Source organism: Micromys minutus (assembly GCF_963924665.1).
Source record: "Micromys minutus genome assembly, chromosome: 25".
Classification (NCBI taxonomy): domain Eukaryota; kingdom Metazoa; phylum Chordata; class Mammalia; order Rodentia; family Muridae; genus Micromys; species Micromys minutus.
The window spans coordinates 35697248-35715886 of NC_137960.1; the positions used below are offsets into that span (position 1 = coordinate 35697248).

An 18639-nucleotide genomic window follows, 5' to 3' on the forward strand; every position below is an offset into this window, starting at 1 on the left:
ACGAGTGGCAAACTTAGCCAACTCTATAAATCAGAATTCCTAAACTATCTTTTCATATAGCCCTGGCTGGTCACAAACCCCCTATGTAGCTGAGGATGACCTTGAACTCCTGGTCCTCCTATTTTTGGTCCCAACTGCCTGGACTGAAAGGAAGTATGACCACACCTAAGATAGCAATGTCTTCTTCACACACATTTACTTACAGGACTAATCTTAAGTAATCATTTTACAAAATTCCATACACATATGCCCAAATTCACATTAATATGCTCTAGGTTTCTTTATAAAGTCTCTTGAACAAGCTGAACAGCCAGGGCTCCTTAAACAAAATGGCAAACTATAAATGTGATGGTTTGAACGAGATCCCTACATCCCAATCGCATGCCTGGTGTGAAGTTGGAGGTACTGCCTTACTGTTACTGAAGTAAGTTACTGAGCTGGACGGGCTTTGAGAGCCTGCTCTCTGCTTCCTGTTTGAGTCAAACTGTGAACCCTTAGCTCCTGCTCCACCTGCCTCACCTGCTGCTTGCTGCCACAATTCCCTGCCATGATGCACTCTACAAACTTAAGTCAAAAAAACCCTTCTCTAAGTTGCCAAAGACACGGTGTCTTATCACAGTCTAGAAAAGTACAGCTCATCAATGACAAAAGACAGGTAATTATTGAGGAGAGGAAGAGGACAGACACCACTATGTACGGACTCACTGGAATGCTTGTGTGGACATTACCGAGTCCCTGGAATGCTTACCTAAGCAGTTTATGGCCATTTGTTGTAGCAACTTCAGCAAGGCCTGTCAGGATCTTCAGGTACTGGCTTTCACTTTGCTGAGACAAATGCTGCAGAACTTGCCGTAACTGGTTTTATATAAATTAAAAATAAAAGTGATTACATAGTAATCAACCCATTAAATTCTATCAATATATACACATGTATTTGTTTAATAAATGCCTTGAAAGCAGTTAGCTAAAATCAAAAACTTTACAATTATTATACCTTATATAAACTTAAAAGCCAATATAGAAAAAGATGAAAACCAATCTTGCTTCAAAATTATCCATTTAAAAAATACAGAGGAAATCAAGTTTGCATGTAAAAATTGAATTCTAAACTTCTGAAGCAACTTCTTAAGGTTTCCAACTCTACAATTTTTCCAAGACTATCGTTATCACAAATACTGAGCTTGGGGCTGGAGACATAGCTCAGCAGGCATGAGGCCCCAGGTTTACAGTGTAGCCAAACAAACCAACGGGAACAGGAGCTCAGTGATCACCAGTCATTACAAAGTACTCCTTCACATTCTTGTCCTCTATCCATGAGGAAGAGCCATTGTAAGAAGAGACCAAGGAGCAACTCAGATGATTCACAGGGTCAATATCAGATGAGGTATGTCATTATGTATAATTACACTATAATATTCTTGGTAACTCCAACTTGACCCTAAGTACCTAAAACCTCTAGATGTTCAAACGTTTTTATAAGATATAGCAACTGAATACATTCACTGCGCAGCTTCTCATAAACGTAAAGTCATCTTCATATTATCTGTCATGCCAATAAAATGGAAGTACCATGTAAACAGTATTTTAGGGAATAATGACAAGTCTGACTATGCTTAATCATAGTGCTTTTATCAACAACTGGTTTTTCAGCTGCAGAATCCCCATATATCAAGGGCTAACTATAACTCATATAATGTACAACCAATCAAGTTACTAAAATAAACATAACAGAATTTTAATTATTATTCATTTACAACCTATTAGCAAGCTTATGCTACCATGTTTTCCCGAAGGTCTTCATTCTGCGTCATTTGAACAATAGTCTGGAAAAGCCTCGGATGATACTGAATTAACACTTCACAGGTTTGTCCATAGCCACCCTAAAAACAAAATTTACAATTATTCACATTTCAAAACAAAGAGACATTTAAAGATGATACTTTTCACAGACTAAACATCTTTACACCCTTTGTACAAAAAACATGATTTTATATTTATAACTTCTATCATAAGTGGGTTTGAAATAATATATTAAAAGCATACCTGCACACACAGATCTAGAGGGGTTACTCCATTTTTATCTGGTAAATATTTGGCTCCTCGTAATAGAAGAATCTGTGCAGTATCTCTCTGGCCATGACTGTTCAGAAATAGAACCAAATTAAAAGGCTAATCTGTTGACTTTTCTCTATAAATTAGAACACTAGTGTCCTCTACAGAGCCACGTCACCTCCCAGCTCTAAAGAGCACGCAGATTTTCCAGAGGCAGAAACAAATTACAAACAGGCTCTTTGTACTTCAGCCAAATGGCACTATATAACTATAATTTACAGCCAGTTTGAGTTAAACATTCCTAGTGCCCTGCTATGAATTTGGTGAGCAATTATAATAGGTTTTATCATTCTGTTCATAATTTATGACAACAGTAATCACTGTCCTTGATGCATATACCAACTGACCAGAACTAACTTAAGAATAAGCTAGGGGCTGGAAAGATGGCCTCTGCTCTTCCAGGGGCCAGGGTTCAATTCCCAGTACCTACATGGAAGCTCACAACTGGGTGTGACTCCAGTTTCAAGTTCCAAGAGACTGAGTGTCCTCTTCTGTCCTCTGCAGGCAACAAGCACACAAGCGGTGTACAGACAGACATAGGCTCAGGCAAGACACACACATTAAATAAACAAATTCAATAGTAGCCAAATTTTGCCAGCAAAAAAACAAACCAGTAGATTGTTTCTCTGAAACAGCAGTAATGAGCATTGTTAATATTCAGTAAGAAATCTCACTCTGTAGTGCAGGCTGGCCCCAAACTCAGGGCAACTCTGCCTCAGCCACACAGCTGCTGATACGGACATAAAGCCGAAGGCTCAGCGTCTTCCTTGGGCGTCATGCGGTTATGCTGGTGGTGCCGGCCGAGGCACTGCACAACCATTCCAACAGTGGCTGATTCGTCACCCTGCGCTAGGCTGGTCCCTATCAACTGAAAAGTCACCAAGACGAACTTAATGTCAGAACACGGTGGCACCAGTGCTAGAAGTCAATAATCTAGAGCTTTTGTAAAAAACTGCCCAATTTAGTAACTCATTTACAGTTGCTTATGTCCATATTTTCAGTATTTCCATTGAAATTGTCCACTTTCTAATTTTATATCTTTATTTATTTTATATGTATGTCTTCCCTACATGGGTAGGTATGCACCATGTATCTGCCTGATGCCCTCAGAGGTCAAAAGAGGGAGTCAGATCCTTTAGAACTGCGCTATAGATGGTGGTCAGTCTCCATTTAAAGGCTGGGAACTGAACACTGGTCCTCCACAATAACAAGTCCCTTAGCAGCTGTGTCATCTCTCCAGCCCCTAAACTGCCAATATCTAAATAGTAGATGTATTCTACGGTACATAACACATACACACCACATCTCATAAACTATACTCTAAGCTTTAACATATTTCATACACTTGATAAAGCATTACAGAATGGATTAAAAAAATAACCAGTAGAAGCCTAACAAATTTCCTAGAATCTAATAGGTGACAAACATTATCTTAGTCCTTTCGTCATCAGGGATGAAACTGTGACAGTTGTGTTACATGAGCTGTTAAATAAACAGGAAACCATTAGCCTAAAAGATGTCCCTGTGCTTCAGCTCCTATACAACAGTAAATAAGCAAGTAAGAGCATGTAGTTCATAATATTCAGATGTGTTTCCTAGAACTCCGGGTGCAGGGCATCCAGTAGAGTGTAGTCACCCCACCAGGCCACACTTTAAAAGAAACAGACTTCTCCTGTCCCTAGAAAGACTGATTTTTATATTGATAATATCTTTCCAAGGTCATAACGTAGTTTATGAAAATAGAACTTTCCCCAACTCAGCTTTCTAACTTGGCCTCTTTCAGACATAAATGTCTAAGAACCTCCACTGGTACTTAAAATAACGGGAACTAAACCTGTAACACTTTTCATTCATTATAAACAGAAACTATTTTACTGTTTTACGAGTTTGTGCAATTAAATTTAAAGGTTATTTTACATACTGTTTTGTTCTGAGCTTTGTAGCTGAAAAGAATTGTTTGGCAAGAGTGACACTGTGCTCTGAAGCTTATACTTATCTATAAATAGAGACAATACCTGAGACTCTAGAAACCACAGTGCAATTAAAGACGTGCCGTGAGGGCTGCAGAGGCGGCTCGGTGAGTTTCCATCAGTGAGTTTACAGTGTGCACTGGGAGAGTATGGAACTGATTTGAAATTCCCAGCACCTATGTAAGCAGCCAGGCCCAGACACCTGTAAGCCCACCCAGCACTGTGGGAGGAGCTGAGACAGAAGGATCTCTGGAGCTTATTGAACAGTAATGTTCTTCTCTGGCCTTTACATGTGCATGCGGTTGCACATACAATCAGATGCCAACACACAAATTAAGACAGTTTAAAAATAAAATGAACAGTGCCCAATATACCATTCTCCTACAATGAGAAATTTATTCTGTTTCACTTCTTACTTCCTTTTCTCAAAAAGATCCAAAGGTTGCTAACGTAAACTTAATAGCCAGCTCAGTGGTCATGCCATGGTGCTGAACATTTGGCTGAGGAGAAAGGACTGTCGTGAGTTCTAGGCCAGCCTTGTCCATATAGTAACAAGTGAGACTGGACTAGAACAGCATCTCTAAAATAAAACTTAAGAACAGCTGAGCACAGCACAGTGTCCCTGTGTTTAATTCCTAGCACCACATACATAGACACACACTCGAGTTCTAAAGAAATCTTCGGTATGAATATAGAACAAAGAATAAATACTTTTAAAACAGTCACTTAACCATATTCTTATATTCAGATACGCTATAGGAATAGTCCAGGTCTGCATAATGTTTTAATGCCGTTGTTTTGTTTGGAACTACAGTGATTCACTCCCTTACAAGTACTCACTAAACACCTAAGCACAAAGTATTGTACAAACGTTAGCTAGAAAGCAGCAAAAACAAGCATTCATTCGCTTTCACTGAGCTGAGACAGGCTACACACTAGTAAATGCGCAGTAGAAATAAGCAGATAGCAAAGGAGGGGGCACAAAGTACTAAGGCGGCCATGCTGGGAGAGCAGAGTAGGAAACCTGAGGAGAGATTTTAAATTGGTCAGAACTGTGTTTCTAAAAAGCAAGCTAAAGCCAGGTTGTTGGGTTGTTCGTTTGTTTGTTTAACTTGACATAAGCTAGAGTTACCAGGGAAGAGAGGCCTCGACTAAATAACTGACTCCATTGCGTAGCCTACTTTGCTTACATGGGACTGAACTGGGCAGTTCACTGCATCGGTGCTACCCCTGGAGTGGTAATCGTAGATGGCAAAGGCATCAGGCTAAGCCGCCACAGTCCCTGCCTCAGAGCCTGCCACCAGGCTCCTGTCTTGAACTGCTTGTCTTGGCTTTCCTCAGTGATCTGTGTGACCAGGCATATGTAAATCAGATAAACCCTTTCTTCCCCACGCTGCTCTTGGTCAGTGTCTTGTCACGGCAGCAAAAGCAGACTACGACACAAGACACACATGCACAGGGAATGCAGAGGCAGGAGGACCACAAGGTTGGATTACACTCCTATCTCAACCAAAAGCAGCCGGCAGGTGTCAGGTCAAGTTAAAGCCACACAGAATGCCTAAGAAAACGCAGAGGGGAAGCACCATGGAGAAAGGCACAGTGGACATTCACTTAGAGAGAGAGGCAGGCATGGCTCAAACACAGTGAGCACTGCGGGCTCACGGCCAAGGGAAGCTGGCTAGGCCTGTGTGACTGAGCCAATGACGCACCAGAACATCTTCCTTTATTTTATTATTTATTTTTTTATTTATTGGTTTTTGTTTTTAAAGGGCCGCTTTGCTGAGGAAAGAATTTATTAGACGGAAGCAAGAGTGGAGTCCGGCGAACAGGTGGGTTCAGCGGTCCTCCAAAAGTAACGACTTCCAAGTAGCTTTAGAGAGTCTGTAGATGCAGAGAATGTTCTGAAGGAAGACTTTAAAGACTTTACTAACAGTAATAGGTTCCAAATGCAGAGTCAAAAAGTAATAATGACCCAACTTCTGCATTAAACAAACAGGAAGACAAGATGCACATGAAGGATAGATATGAAGAGGAAAATAACATGTACTCTGGACATGTTCAAATCTGAGATTTTCTATGTTAATGCAACCAACTGGTAACCCAAAAAAATTTCTAATCTAAAACTAAATGCCAAAGATATAATAAAGAGAAAACATTGAAGTAAATGGGCTGAAGAAATGATTCAGCACTTAAAAGCACTGGCTGCTCTTCCAAAGGAATGAGGTTCAATTCCCTGCATCATGAAGTCTTAATTAATTAAAAACTTAATTTTAAAAGAACTCAAGCAAATATTTTTCATAAATTCATGACATAAAGGAAATTGGTTATCTGTAAATGTGAATTCTGTTTTTATTTTCTCAAAGAAAGTAGCAAGAGCCATTCCCAAGCTTTTCAAATACATGGCTTGGGCTGAGGCCACATACCTAGATTCTATCTAACGATCCCTAGGCCTAGACCTGGAAGCTTCTAGCTCCCACACAATCTTCTACAAGCCTGCACCAGCTTCAGCATCTAGCCCCCATCTGCTAGTCTAGACCTAGAACATTTCAGCTCCCAAGACTTACTGCTGATAAATTCAGACTTTCTAGCTCTTTCTGAACTCTGGCTGGTTGGATCAACTCAGCTGTTCTGACTCAAACTCCTCAAACAGGCTCCTCTCAGCTTCTCTCTGAATTGTTCTGCTCGGAAACACTGCCTCTTGAACTCCATGAACTGAACTGAACACAAGTGAACTGAATTGAACTGAATTCTCTACCCCTCACTACTCTTTAAGTAGCCTCTCTTTCCTGTTCTCATGAGAGTTGGGCATATTCTAGCTCTGACTCATTCTGTCAAATCTTTCTCTGACTCATCACTTTAGCTGCCTCGAAATTAGACATCACTGTTTGGGATCAATGGTGTGTGCTGAGGGCGTGTCTATTTCAGCCACAGGGATCAGAGGTGTGTGGCACGTCTACATTCCAGCAGGGTTTTAAGTGTGATCCCTTGCCAGAGCAACCGTGCTGCTGGGTTAGAATTCCTTTACATTTACCAACCAATCACTGAATTTGGATATGAACTATAAGACTGAAACTCAAAATGCTGTAGTATGTAAACGCCCCTTGAATATAACAGCTTAACTCAGTTTTATAACTCACATAATTTAAATTAAAAATATCATATCAACATGGGTTATGTCTACATGCTTAGGGGTGTGTGTGTGTGTGTGTGTGTGTATGTGTGTGTGTGTGTGTGTGTGTGTGTGTGTAACAACAAATACAAAAAAAAAAAAAAAAAGAAGCCATGAATTTTGAGAGAGGACAAATGGTGTTGCATGGAAGGGGATGAAAAGATGTGATTATAAATTTTAAAAATAATACATTAGATACATACATACATATATACACACACACATACATCTACAATGTTTTGTAAACTGCCACAAATAAAGGATTTAAGAAGGTTGGCGAGAAAGCTCACTAGTTAAAAGTATGTTGTTCTTACAGAGGATCTAAGTCAGTTACAATCACCTCTAAGTCCAGCACCAGGGCATTTGACATCTGATACCTTCTCCCGGCCTCCAAAGGCATCTTTAACTATGTACACATACCTCCAAAAGACACACATACACATAATTAACACTGAAACTTTTAAAATTAATAAATGGCCTAGATCAGTCTGATCAAGTTAGTATCAGAGGCACCAATGACAACCAAAACAAGAAAAAAGGCCCATCTTTCTGCTGAAAATAAATCGCTAGTAAAATGGTATAAAATAGGGCTGAAGAGACTGCTCAGTGCCTAAGAGTGCTGGCTGCTCTTGTAAAGAATGCAGGTTAAATTCACAGCATCCAGATGGCAGCTAACAACTACCTGTGATTCCAGGTCCAGGAAATCAGACAGACACACTCTTCTGGGCTTCACAGGTACTAGACATGCATATGATGTACATATGTACAACCCATATGCATAAAATCAAAATAAGTAATTTTTAAATAATATAAAAGAACAGGATAAGTTTCTAGAATCTCTTAAAAAAATCTAATGAACAAATGAATACAAGTGACATACAACCAGCCATCAACACCTATGGGTTCCATATGGAGTCAAATAGTCAGGTGTACAACTGTTGGACCTGTACCGAGTACGTACAGACTTTTCCTCTTATCATTAGACAATATGGTACAACAAGTATCTGCATAGCATTTATACTAGATGCAAGCAATGATGAAGCTATACAGAAAGACGTTTAAAATTTGCTTATAAATACTTGGGCATCTTACATTGGGGACTTTACATTAGAGGTGGATATCCATCAGGGGTGAAAAGCTGTTCTAGAACCAATACCGAAGGATACCAAGGGACAACTATACGACTATAAAAAAAAAAAAAAAAAAAACAACTGCAAACGCCCTCTGTGTGACACATTACAAATACTTATAGGTATATTATATAGATACGAGTGTAAGTATAATTCATACATTACACTTCAGGGTTTTTGATGTTGTCGATGCTGTGATTGGCTTTTTTCACTGCCCTGGTGCTAGGGATGGAAGAAGAACCTTTACCATATGGCTAGGCAAGTCCACTAGTAAACCCTGTCCTTGTTTATCATTGCTTACTAATTCTTACATGTGTACGTGATACGGTGAAGAAGTAAGCTAAGTATCTGCTGCTCACAAGAGTTAGAAAACAAAAGAACAAGTCAAGAAAAAGAACTGAGACAGGAGTGCAAAAACAGAATTCAGAACACAAACTTACGTTTCAACACTTTTTAAAGTTATATAAGTAAAGAAAAGACTTGGCTCTGAACCAAGGCACACTCAATAGTTCATCTCAAGAGAACAGGCCTAGGTACTTTAAATAAACTACAGAACTCACTGAATTACTGCTTTGCCTAAAACTGAAGTAGTCCAGTAAATAAAACAGCCCCACTGGTAAGAACCCTGGCAATTAGATGAAATGCTTAGTGTGACTGTTATACTTACAACCCCAGCATTCAGGAGGCTGAAGGAGGAGGACCTCAAGTTTGATGCCAGCCAGGAGCTACACTGCGTGTTCTAAGCAACCCTGTGCTACAGATGAAGATCTTATCTCAAATAACAATAACATTAATAGAAAATGCTTTCTCTCCTGCAATTAACATAATGGTATTTATTGTGCTACATAAAAGAAAAGCATCTGTAGAAAAACAGAGCTTTAAAAACATACACAAGTCTTTATATATGAAAATATAGTGGAAACATAACATTCTTTAACGGAAGCACATCTGAAAATACAAAGTTTGGTACCTGCAAGCAAAGTACAGTGGCGTGGCTCCTGATACATTCGGCCTGTTAATATCAGCACCGCTGTCTAGCAAGCACTGCACTGTCTGGGGAAAAAATTAAAACATTAAAACCAAAAAAGGCAAACAAAAGGTACAGTTATTAGAACTTCAATCCATATAAGAAGAATTCTCCCCACAATCAGGCATAAGAAAGGAAATGGGTGTGCAGGCTCATGATGATTGTGACAGTGAACATACAAAGCTCTGTGACTACTCAGGTACACCGTGACCTCTGTGCAGCTGTCATTGTAATAGGAAGTGTACTTCCCTGGGAGAGCCATCAATCACAGGGCAGTCAAAAGCACGACTACTCAAGACATGAAATGTGGTTAATGAAACCAAGACACTGACTCTTTTAATTATAATTATTTAAAGTTGCATAGCTACAAAGGACTAGCAAACTGGACAGTATTACTTCTAGGTACCTAAATTTTAATACTAAAACATTTTACTTCTTGAAAAATAAAACTTAGACCCCAGAGCTGTACTTCTCCAAAAGCCAGCGTGTAAATGTTGAAGTATTAACATGTAAAAGCTAAGAAGACCTTTTCCAGTCAACAAAAGCCCACGCTGGCTCACATTCTCTGACACTGAACTCTGTCCCCTGTAGACATCTGTTTCATACCAAAATTGCGTTCACATAAAAGCCTAAAAATACACTTGAACAAAGCCCACCTGAAAAACTCAAAAACAATGTTTTATCCCTATGGTCTTCATTTGACCTCCTTTAAAAAAAAAATGAAGAAAGTATATGAAGACATTAAAAAGAAACCAGCTTTGGAATTAATTGGTGTTAGTATTACTTCTGGATCAACTGCACACACTGGAGCTCTAGACCTCAGTCCCAGGACAATAACAAGCTCACAATGCCCACCCACAGAAAGAAGGGTCCAAGACCACACTGACTACGTCAGGTGACTACGTCAGGTAAGTTCTCCACAAGGAGCATTTGGCAATGCCAGGACAGTTTCAGATTTTTGTGACTAGGGAAGAGAGGATGCTTAGTTACAGAACAAAGATCAGAATACAGAAATTATATCATGTGCATTCCCATGTTCCCATCCAAAACAGACAGTGCCTTTACAAACCTTGGTGGACAGCTAAGCCAGTCATTCGCCCACTACAGTGTTCCCAGCCGATGCCCCTTACCACCTCATCAGTCAATGAGTGAACAGACAATATTCAAGATACAACTAAAGCAAACCTCTATCAGGGAGACAAAAACCAAATCAAACAGAACTCAAAGTAACACAGAAGATAAAGGGAGCCATACAAAAACATAACAACAGTATCAGGGAAGGTGAGTACCTGCCTGTAACCTCAACTCTCAGGGGGCTAACTCAAGTATTCCAAGTGTAAGGACGGCCTGGGCTACAAAGCAAGCTGGAGGTCAGCCTCATCTACATAATAAAACCTTGTCTCTAGGACACAAGGGAGACAAGGAAGACAGAGACAAGGGAGACAAAGAGAAAGGGAGACAAGGAAGGAGGGAGGCAGGGACAATGCCTTAAAAGGGAGAAGATTATTTTAACCATGGAAACCGGAGGGGGGGGCTTGATATTTGGAAAATGAGAAAATTTAGAATTCTACAATAGAAATAAGAATCTAACATTTAGCAAGATAATATTTGAGACCTCAACAAGACAGAAAAAGCCAATAAACAGAAAATAAGATGAGAAGACCAGTGAATCAAATGAGAAAACTCACTGCAAGCAGACAGACGTGGCATTGCAGACAGCAGATGATCCCCAGGCTGCCCCGAACTGAGCAGTAGCAGCAGTGAGACCAGAACAGCTCACCATGTACCCAGCCTCAGTACAGAGGAAGGATGTAAGATCTCAGAGATGGCGGGAATCAGACAAATATTGAACTTCATAAGTTTAACATTAGAATCTAAATCATTTTTAAAGCCTTCAAGTTTTTTAATTACTTCAAAGTATAAATCTCTAGTCATTCATGCTACTACTCAAATACATAATCAAAATGTACTTTTTTTACTTTCTGAAATATCCTTTGTCAAAAGTAGAAATTAGGAGAACCTTTGCTCCCCCCTCCAAAATGAATTAAAACAAAAAAAGAGATGATACAGAAGCCAAAATATAAGAAATACAACCATAAGACACTGAGAATGAGTCAGAGTGAGGGAAGAAAAGCAGAACCGGCAGTCTACCTCACAGGCTGTCTCTGCGGACGAGAGCGCTGTGGTGCCATGAGGGACGGATAGGGAACTGCTGATCCACACAGGAAACGGAAAACCTGGAGCTCACCCAGCGGCTCGGCCCTGACGGTCCAACCTCAATGCCCAGGCCTACTTGGTACAGGAAATAGAGGACTCCACAAACTTCTCTTCTGGTTCCACGTGTACATGGTGGTATACCTACACACCCATAACATTCCACACAACACATCGCACAAACACCAAAAACAAAACAAAAACCAGAAACCAAAAAAAACAAAAACAAAAACAAACAAAAAAACTAGAGTGTTGACTGCTCAATCCAATGAGATGCCTTTATCAAACCTTCCCCCAGCATTCAGAGAGAGGAGGTAGAGAGACTGAGTCAGAGGAGATGGAGGACAGCAAGGAAACAGTGACTTCCATACACACCAGGACTGAAGTACATACAAACTCATGAGATTATAGCAGTACCACATTGGGTCTGTGAGGCTCAAAGTAGATGGGGTCCCAGCACTAAGCTGGGAAAGTGGACACAGGCTTCCTCCCCTAACTCGGAAGCTACCTTCCACTGACAACTTCGTGAAATAAATAAATAAAAACAGTTTTCTCCAAGGATTCTCACTGAGGATTCGAACACACTTGAGGCAGGCCCCATGTCAGTGGAAGACGGCCAACACAGAGTGAACTCCTGGTAATTTTGCAGATTTTTAGTCTCACACTGTTTTGTGTGGGCATCGTTTTGTTTTGTCTTGTCTTACTGGGCTTTTGCTTCTACATGACAGTTTCTAATTTTACGTTTTTATGGATATGGGTATGTATGTGTTTCTTCTGTGTTTGTTGTTTTTCAATGTTTTATTCTTTGTTTGCCCCTTTGTTTTCTAAAAAGAAAGAATATGAAGAAATGGGAAGGAATGGGAGGGGCTGGAAAGGGGGAAAGGATCATTTCTATGAAAAACTTTTTCAAATAAAAAATATATTTTTAAAATATGTTTACAACTTGACTCATCAGTTTTTAAAAAAGTACTTAACTATATATAAATATTGCCTGAATGGATAAATCCATAAAGAAACAATATTCAAGTGTCACAGACTGAAAAACAGTCATCATAACTTACTATTTGAAGACATACACCAAACAAAAGCTTAACACTTGAACATTATCACTTCAGATTATCTTGGCTTAAAAGAAATAGGTTTAACAGACTGTCACATCTTATTAATAGATTCTGATAAAAGACTTAACGATACAGTGCTAGTATCTCAACATAAATTCTAAAATCTAAACACTTTAGCTCGGTTGTAGGTTTTTTTTTTTTTTTTTTTTTGGAGCAAGCAAACACAGATTAAGGGAAATTTGGAAAAATGCCTGATGACAGAAGAGAAAACACCACTTGGGTAGGGCTGGTTGTTTTGTTTTGTAGCTTTAGGTGTGTGCTTAGTATATCCAAGAACCTAGGTTCAATCCCCATCAGCAAAAACAAAAGATTGTAGAAAACCATGGTATCTCCTATCCAGTTTCCTTCTATCGAGGCAAGCAGGACCAGGGAGATGGCTCAGTGAGTAAAGGGGCTTACTGTGAAAGCAAGAAGACAGGAGTTCCAATCCTCAGTACTCACATACAAGTAGACATGGCAGCACACGCAGGAAGTAACCCAGTGCTGAAGTGGCCAGCCAGCTTAGCTGAACAGATGCTGAGTATCAAACTCAACGGAAGGCACTCTGCCTCACAGAAATGCAAAGGAGTAAGAAGTGACTACCCAGCCTCCTCTGGCCTGCACATGAGCTTGGGTGAGTACCCCTAAGAATGACTATTTGGACCCCTGTTTTCCAAGCAAAGGCTAATATGGAGATTTTGATCCAGACTTCACCTTTCAGACTTCTGCCCCCAAATGTTAGCTGCATCTGGTCTCAAAGCAGGAGTGAGATGGCCAGTAATTAGTGCTCACGGCTACCTACAGAATGTATAGACAATGAGCTTGAACCTCCCAGAACATTCAGGAGTGATAAAAGCAAGTACAATGAAAACACATTTTCAGGGGACAGAGACATGGCTCAGTGGTTCAGATCTGGCTGCTTTTCCAAAGAACCCACGTTCCATTCCCAGCACCTACACGGCAGCTCACAACCATCTCTAGGTCCAGTCCCTTGGACAACAACGTGCACCAGGTATGCACAAGGCACATAGATGTATATGCAGGCAAAATCCCATACAGAATGAAGAATTTCATATGTAGCTCAAACCTGACAATATAAAAGCTAAAGTATTAAAATATACTCCACACACACATTATAGTTAAAGCACATAATAGTGTAATAATATGAATAATCTTAACATGTATCCAGATAGTGTGCTGATAAGCACCTATCAATTCATTTAATATCTCCACTTCTGTAAGCACAATATTGAATTCCAAAAAGGTCAAATAATTTATACTCCAATGCACAAAAATACAGATATTAAAAAAAAACTAAGCCCGTGATCAAAGTAATTAATCTTTTCTCCATAAAGCAGAAATTCGAATTTTTATGAATTCACATTACTCAAGTTTTATCTTCATAAACTACATTAATTATAGAACATTTACTTTTCAATGACAACTTGGCACAACTGAGAAGAGACTCTTCTGTGGAAATGTCTGTGCTGGATGGGATGTCATGGCTGGGCCCAGCTGACAAGCACCTGGTGCACCGCTCTGCTCCAGCTCCTGCTGCTGGGTCCTCCCCGGGGCAATCAGCACAACCTGGGCTTGTGAACTGAATGGACCACGTGCTCCCTTCGGGTGCTTCTGTCAGGTCTAACTAAAGGAGAGGGGACTGGTGCCCTGACCCTTACCAGCATCTATAAAGCAGCCAACGAAAGCCTAAACAGCTGCTTGTTTGGTTTTTAAATCATGCCATTTTGAAAAGCATTCCACTTTCTACACTGCTTCTGTATTTTCAATCATACTGTAGAGCTTTCAAGATAAAGCTAATTTAAGCAGAAACCAAATATTCCTTTTTTATTTTCAAGAAAGGGATCAGACTAACTCCAAGGAAATCACAGCAAAGAAGAATAAATATGAACTGTCGATGCTCCTGTCATAGCCTCATAAATCTTGCAGACATTAAAAATTCTCTTTATACACTTGTCATGTGCCTGCGACCTAACAGACACTGACGAAACACACTTGATAAGGTAGTGGCAACGGCTGAGTCTTTTTCTTTTCCTTCCAGGTAGGTGCTTTTTCCTGTTTTCACAACACTATCCCAATTAAAATCCCCAGTAAAGACCGGAGAGATGGCACAGTGGCTAAGAACAGTTGCTGCTCCTCCCCATTCACTTCCCGCCCACAGCAGGCAGTCAAAACCATAAGGCTTTTTCTTTTATCCTCAATCTATGCAATGATTAAGGTATTTTAGAATTTCACTTATAGGCAAATGTTGCCTGCAGAAGAACAGGAGAAATGCTTGCTCTAATGGGAATGCAAACAATGTACAGCTAAGAAGCTGAAGATAAAAACATTCCCTTTGTAACTATATTAAATTCCATTAAAAATGCATACCTTTAGCCCCAGCACTGGGAGGCAGAAGCAGGTGGGTTTCTGTTTGTTTAAGCCCAGCCTGGTCTACAGAGCAAGTTCTAGAACAACTTGGGCTACAAAGAGAAACCCTGGGGGGTGAGGAGAAAAAAAAAAGAAAAGTCATCAACCACTGAATCTTTTAATTGTAAGCTGATACCCTTTTATGAAAGTTTTAAAACTGGAAGCGAAATGACAGGTAAAACTTATTCCACTGTTGATTCTACACTGCCATAGGGAAAGCAGCAGGAAAGGACAGGCAACTGTAGTCACAGTGTTTCTGTAAGAGTCCAGTCACAGCTCTTAAGAGAGTGAAGAAGTACTCTGACAACAAAGGCAGCAGACACAGCTCCCCTCACTCCCCTCACCACCCTCACCTCCTGATTCTAGCAGTTCCTGTGGGGCCTTAGCCATGCCTTCAATACACAAAGCCGAGTCACTCCCAGATGATCCAAAGCACCAATAAAAAGTCAATAGTAAAGCAGAAGACCTGCTTGCAACAACAAACTGTTCTCTTGCTTGAAAAAATAAAATAAAAACAAAATAAAACCACTCCTAGGCATATATCCAAAAGATGCTCCAACATATAATTAGCAAGGACACATGCTCCACCATACTCATATCAGCCTTATTTATAATAGCCAGAAGCTGGAAAGAACCCAGATGTCCTTCGAAAGAGGAATGGATACAGAAATTGTGGCACATTTTCACAATGGAGTACTAGTCAGCTATTAGAAACAATGACTTCACGAAATTCCTACGCAAATAGATGGAACTAGAAGCTATCATCCTGAGTAAGGTAACCCAGTTACAATAGAACACACATAGTATGCACTCACTGATAAGTGGATACTAGCCCAAAAAGCTCTGAATACCCAAGAAACAATTCACAGACCTTATGAAGCTCAAAAAGAAAGAAGGACAAACTGTGGATGCCTCAGTCCATCTTAGAAGGAAGAACAAAACACTCCCAGGAGGAAATAAAGGGACAAATAGAGGAGCAGAGATTGAAGAAGAAATCATCCAGAGACTGCCTCACCTGGGGATCCAGCCTATATGCAGCCATTAAACCCATGCACTATTGCTGATTGATGCCAAGAAGTACTTACTGATAAGAGCCAGATATAAATGCCTCCTCAGAGGCTCTGCCAGAACCATACTGATACAGAGGAAGATGCTTGCAGCTAACCATGGGACTGAACATGAGGACCCCAATGAAGGAGCTAGAAAAAGGACTGAAGGAGCTATAAAGGATTTGCAACCCCATGGGAAGAACAACATTATCAACCAACAAAACCCTCCACAATTCCCAAGGACTAAAACACCAACCAATAAGTACACATGGAAAGACCTATGGATCCAGTTGCTTATGTAGCAGAGAATAGTATTGTCTGGCATCAATGGAAAAAGAGCCCTTTGGTCCAGTGAAGGCTCTCTATTTTCAGTGTAGAAAATGCCAAGGCACTGAGGTGGGAGAGGATGGTTGAGAGAGGGAGCATCTTCATGGAGGCAAGGGGTAGGGGTAGCAAAAGGAAAATGGGGGGCAAGGGGATAACATTTGAAATGTAAATACAGAGAATATCCAATAAAGACTATCATGATCTATCATGATCTAGAAGTGAAATATGATGGGAAATGAAAACTACATAAAATTACACTGAGGAATTTGCTGTCTGGACTTTCCAACACTAGGTTCAAGATGGTATGCAGTCTGAGAAATACTAAAGATTAACAAATGTTTCCAACTTTGTAAAAGGTGCTAGTGTGCGCATATGGATGAAACTCAGGTGGGGAAAAAAGTTCTCTGAGCATTTACTTAATTAATTAATACATCTATGGTCTTGAAGCAATGCAATTTAAAGATTTTCAGTCATACCAATATAACACTACATAATTAATAAGAATAATGTTCTGATTCAATTTTATGAATTCCTATGTATTCTTAAACTGTGATTTTAAGCAGACAAGTAAATCAGATATAATTATTAGTAAAAATCGAGCTAACAATATATGCACACTCCACTTAAAGATGCAGAGGGAGAAAATGACAAATACAACACAGTGGGAACAGTGGACAAACGCACTCATTCAAATCCCACTTTTTTTTCTTTTTAATTTTAACCACGTTATTTTAAAAAACACAGATAAATGTAAAAATTTTAAGCATTTTTGCATAAAAGTATACAAATACAATTTTGTCAGTGCTTGTTTTTTTTTTCAGTTTGATACTCTGCATTAAGATCTTACTCCTTACAATGAGCATAAACTACATGTAAAACAGGATACAATCTAGAATTAGTCAGTTTTCTTGGTGTGTAAAGATTAAATATAATGACTTTTTCTTTTTTCTTTTTCTTTTCTTGAACTTCATATAGTCTGTGAGTTGTTTCTGGGGTGTTCAGAGCTTTCTGGGGTTAGTATCCAAATATCAGTGACTGCACATTATGTCTGTTCTTTTGTGACTGAGTTATCTCACTCAAGATGATATTCTCTAGATGCATCCATTTAATTAAGAATTTCATAAAGTCTTTGTATCTGATAGCTGAGTAGTACTCCACTGTGTAAATGTACCACAATGTTTGTATCCATTCATCTACTGAAGGACATCTGGGTTCTTTCCAGCTTCTGGCTATTATAAATAGAGCTGCTATGAACATTGTGGTACATGTGTCTTTGTTGTATGTTGGAGCTTCTCTGGGGAATATGCCCAGAAGTGGAATAACTGGGTCTTCAGGTAGTATTATGTCCAATTTTCTTAGGAATCGCCAGACATATTTCCAGAGTGGTTGTATCAGTTTACAACCCCACCAAGAGTGGAGAAGTGTTCCTCTTTCTCCACATCCTCTGCAGCATCTGCTGTCATCTGAATTTTTGATCTTGGCCAATCTGACTGGTGTGAGGTGGAATCTCAGGGTTGTTCTGATTTGCATTTCCCTGATGGCTAAGGCTGTAGAGAACTTCCTTAGATATTTCTCAGTCATTCGATATTCCTCAATTGAGAACATTTTGTTTATCTCTGTACACTATTTTTAATAGGGTTGTTTGGTTCTCTGGTGTCTAGCTTCTTGAGTTCCTTGTATACTTTGAACATAAGGCCTCTATCCGATAAGGAGATGGTAAAGATCTTTTCCCATTCTGTTGGCTGCCGTTTTGTTTTCTTGACAGTGTCCTTAGCCTTACAGAAACTTTGCAAACTCATTAAGTCCCATTTGTTAATCTTTGACCTTAGAGCTTGAGCCACTGGTGTTCTCTTCAGGAAATTTTCTCCTGTGCCTATGTGTTCTAAGGTTTTCCCTACTTTCTCATCTAATAGTTTCAGTGTACCTGGTTTAATGTGGAGATCTTTGATCCACTTGCACTTGAGCTTTGTTACAAAGAGATAAAAAAGGGTTTTTTCATTCATCTACATGCTGAGTGCCAGTTGGACCAACACCATCTGTTGAATAGACTGTCCTTTTACCATCGAATGTTTACAGCTCCTTTGTCAAAAATCAGGTGACCATATATGTGAGGG

At 39.7% G+C, this 18639-nt stretch overlaps 1 protein-coding gene across 2 annotated transcripts in view; it reads right to left on the minus strand.

The window, feature by feature from the left end:
* HACE1 (HECT domain and ankyrin repeat containing E3 ubiquitin protein ligase 1) overlaps nt 1-18639 on the minus strand; it is a 107300-nt gene that overhangs the window by 49886 nt on the left and 38775 nt on the right. For both annotated transcript variants that reach the window (XM_080937617.1, XM_080937618.1), the window contains exons 7-10: nt 9352-9434; nt 2044-2140; nt 1779-1880; nt 749-855 (exon numbers count right to left, since the gene is read on the minus strand). In XM_080937617.1, coding sequence (XP_080793743.1) covers nt 749-855; nt 1779-1880; nt 2044-2140; nt 9352-9434 — 389 coding nt within the window. The remainder of the gene's footprint in view (nt 1-748; nt 856-1778; nt 1881-2043; nt 2141-9351; nt 9435-18639) is intronic.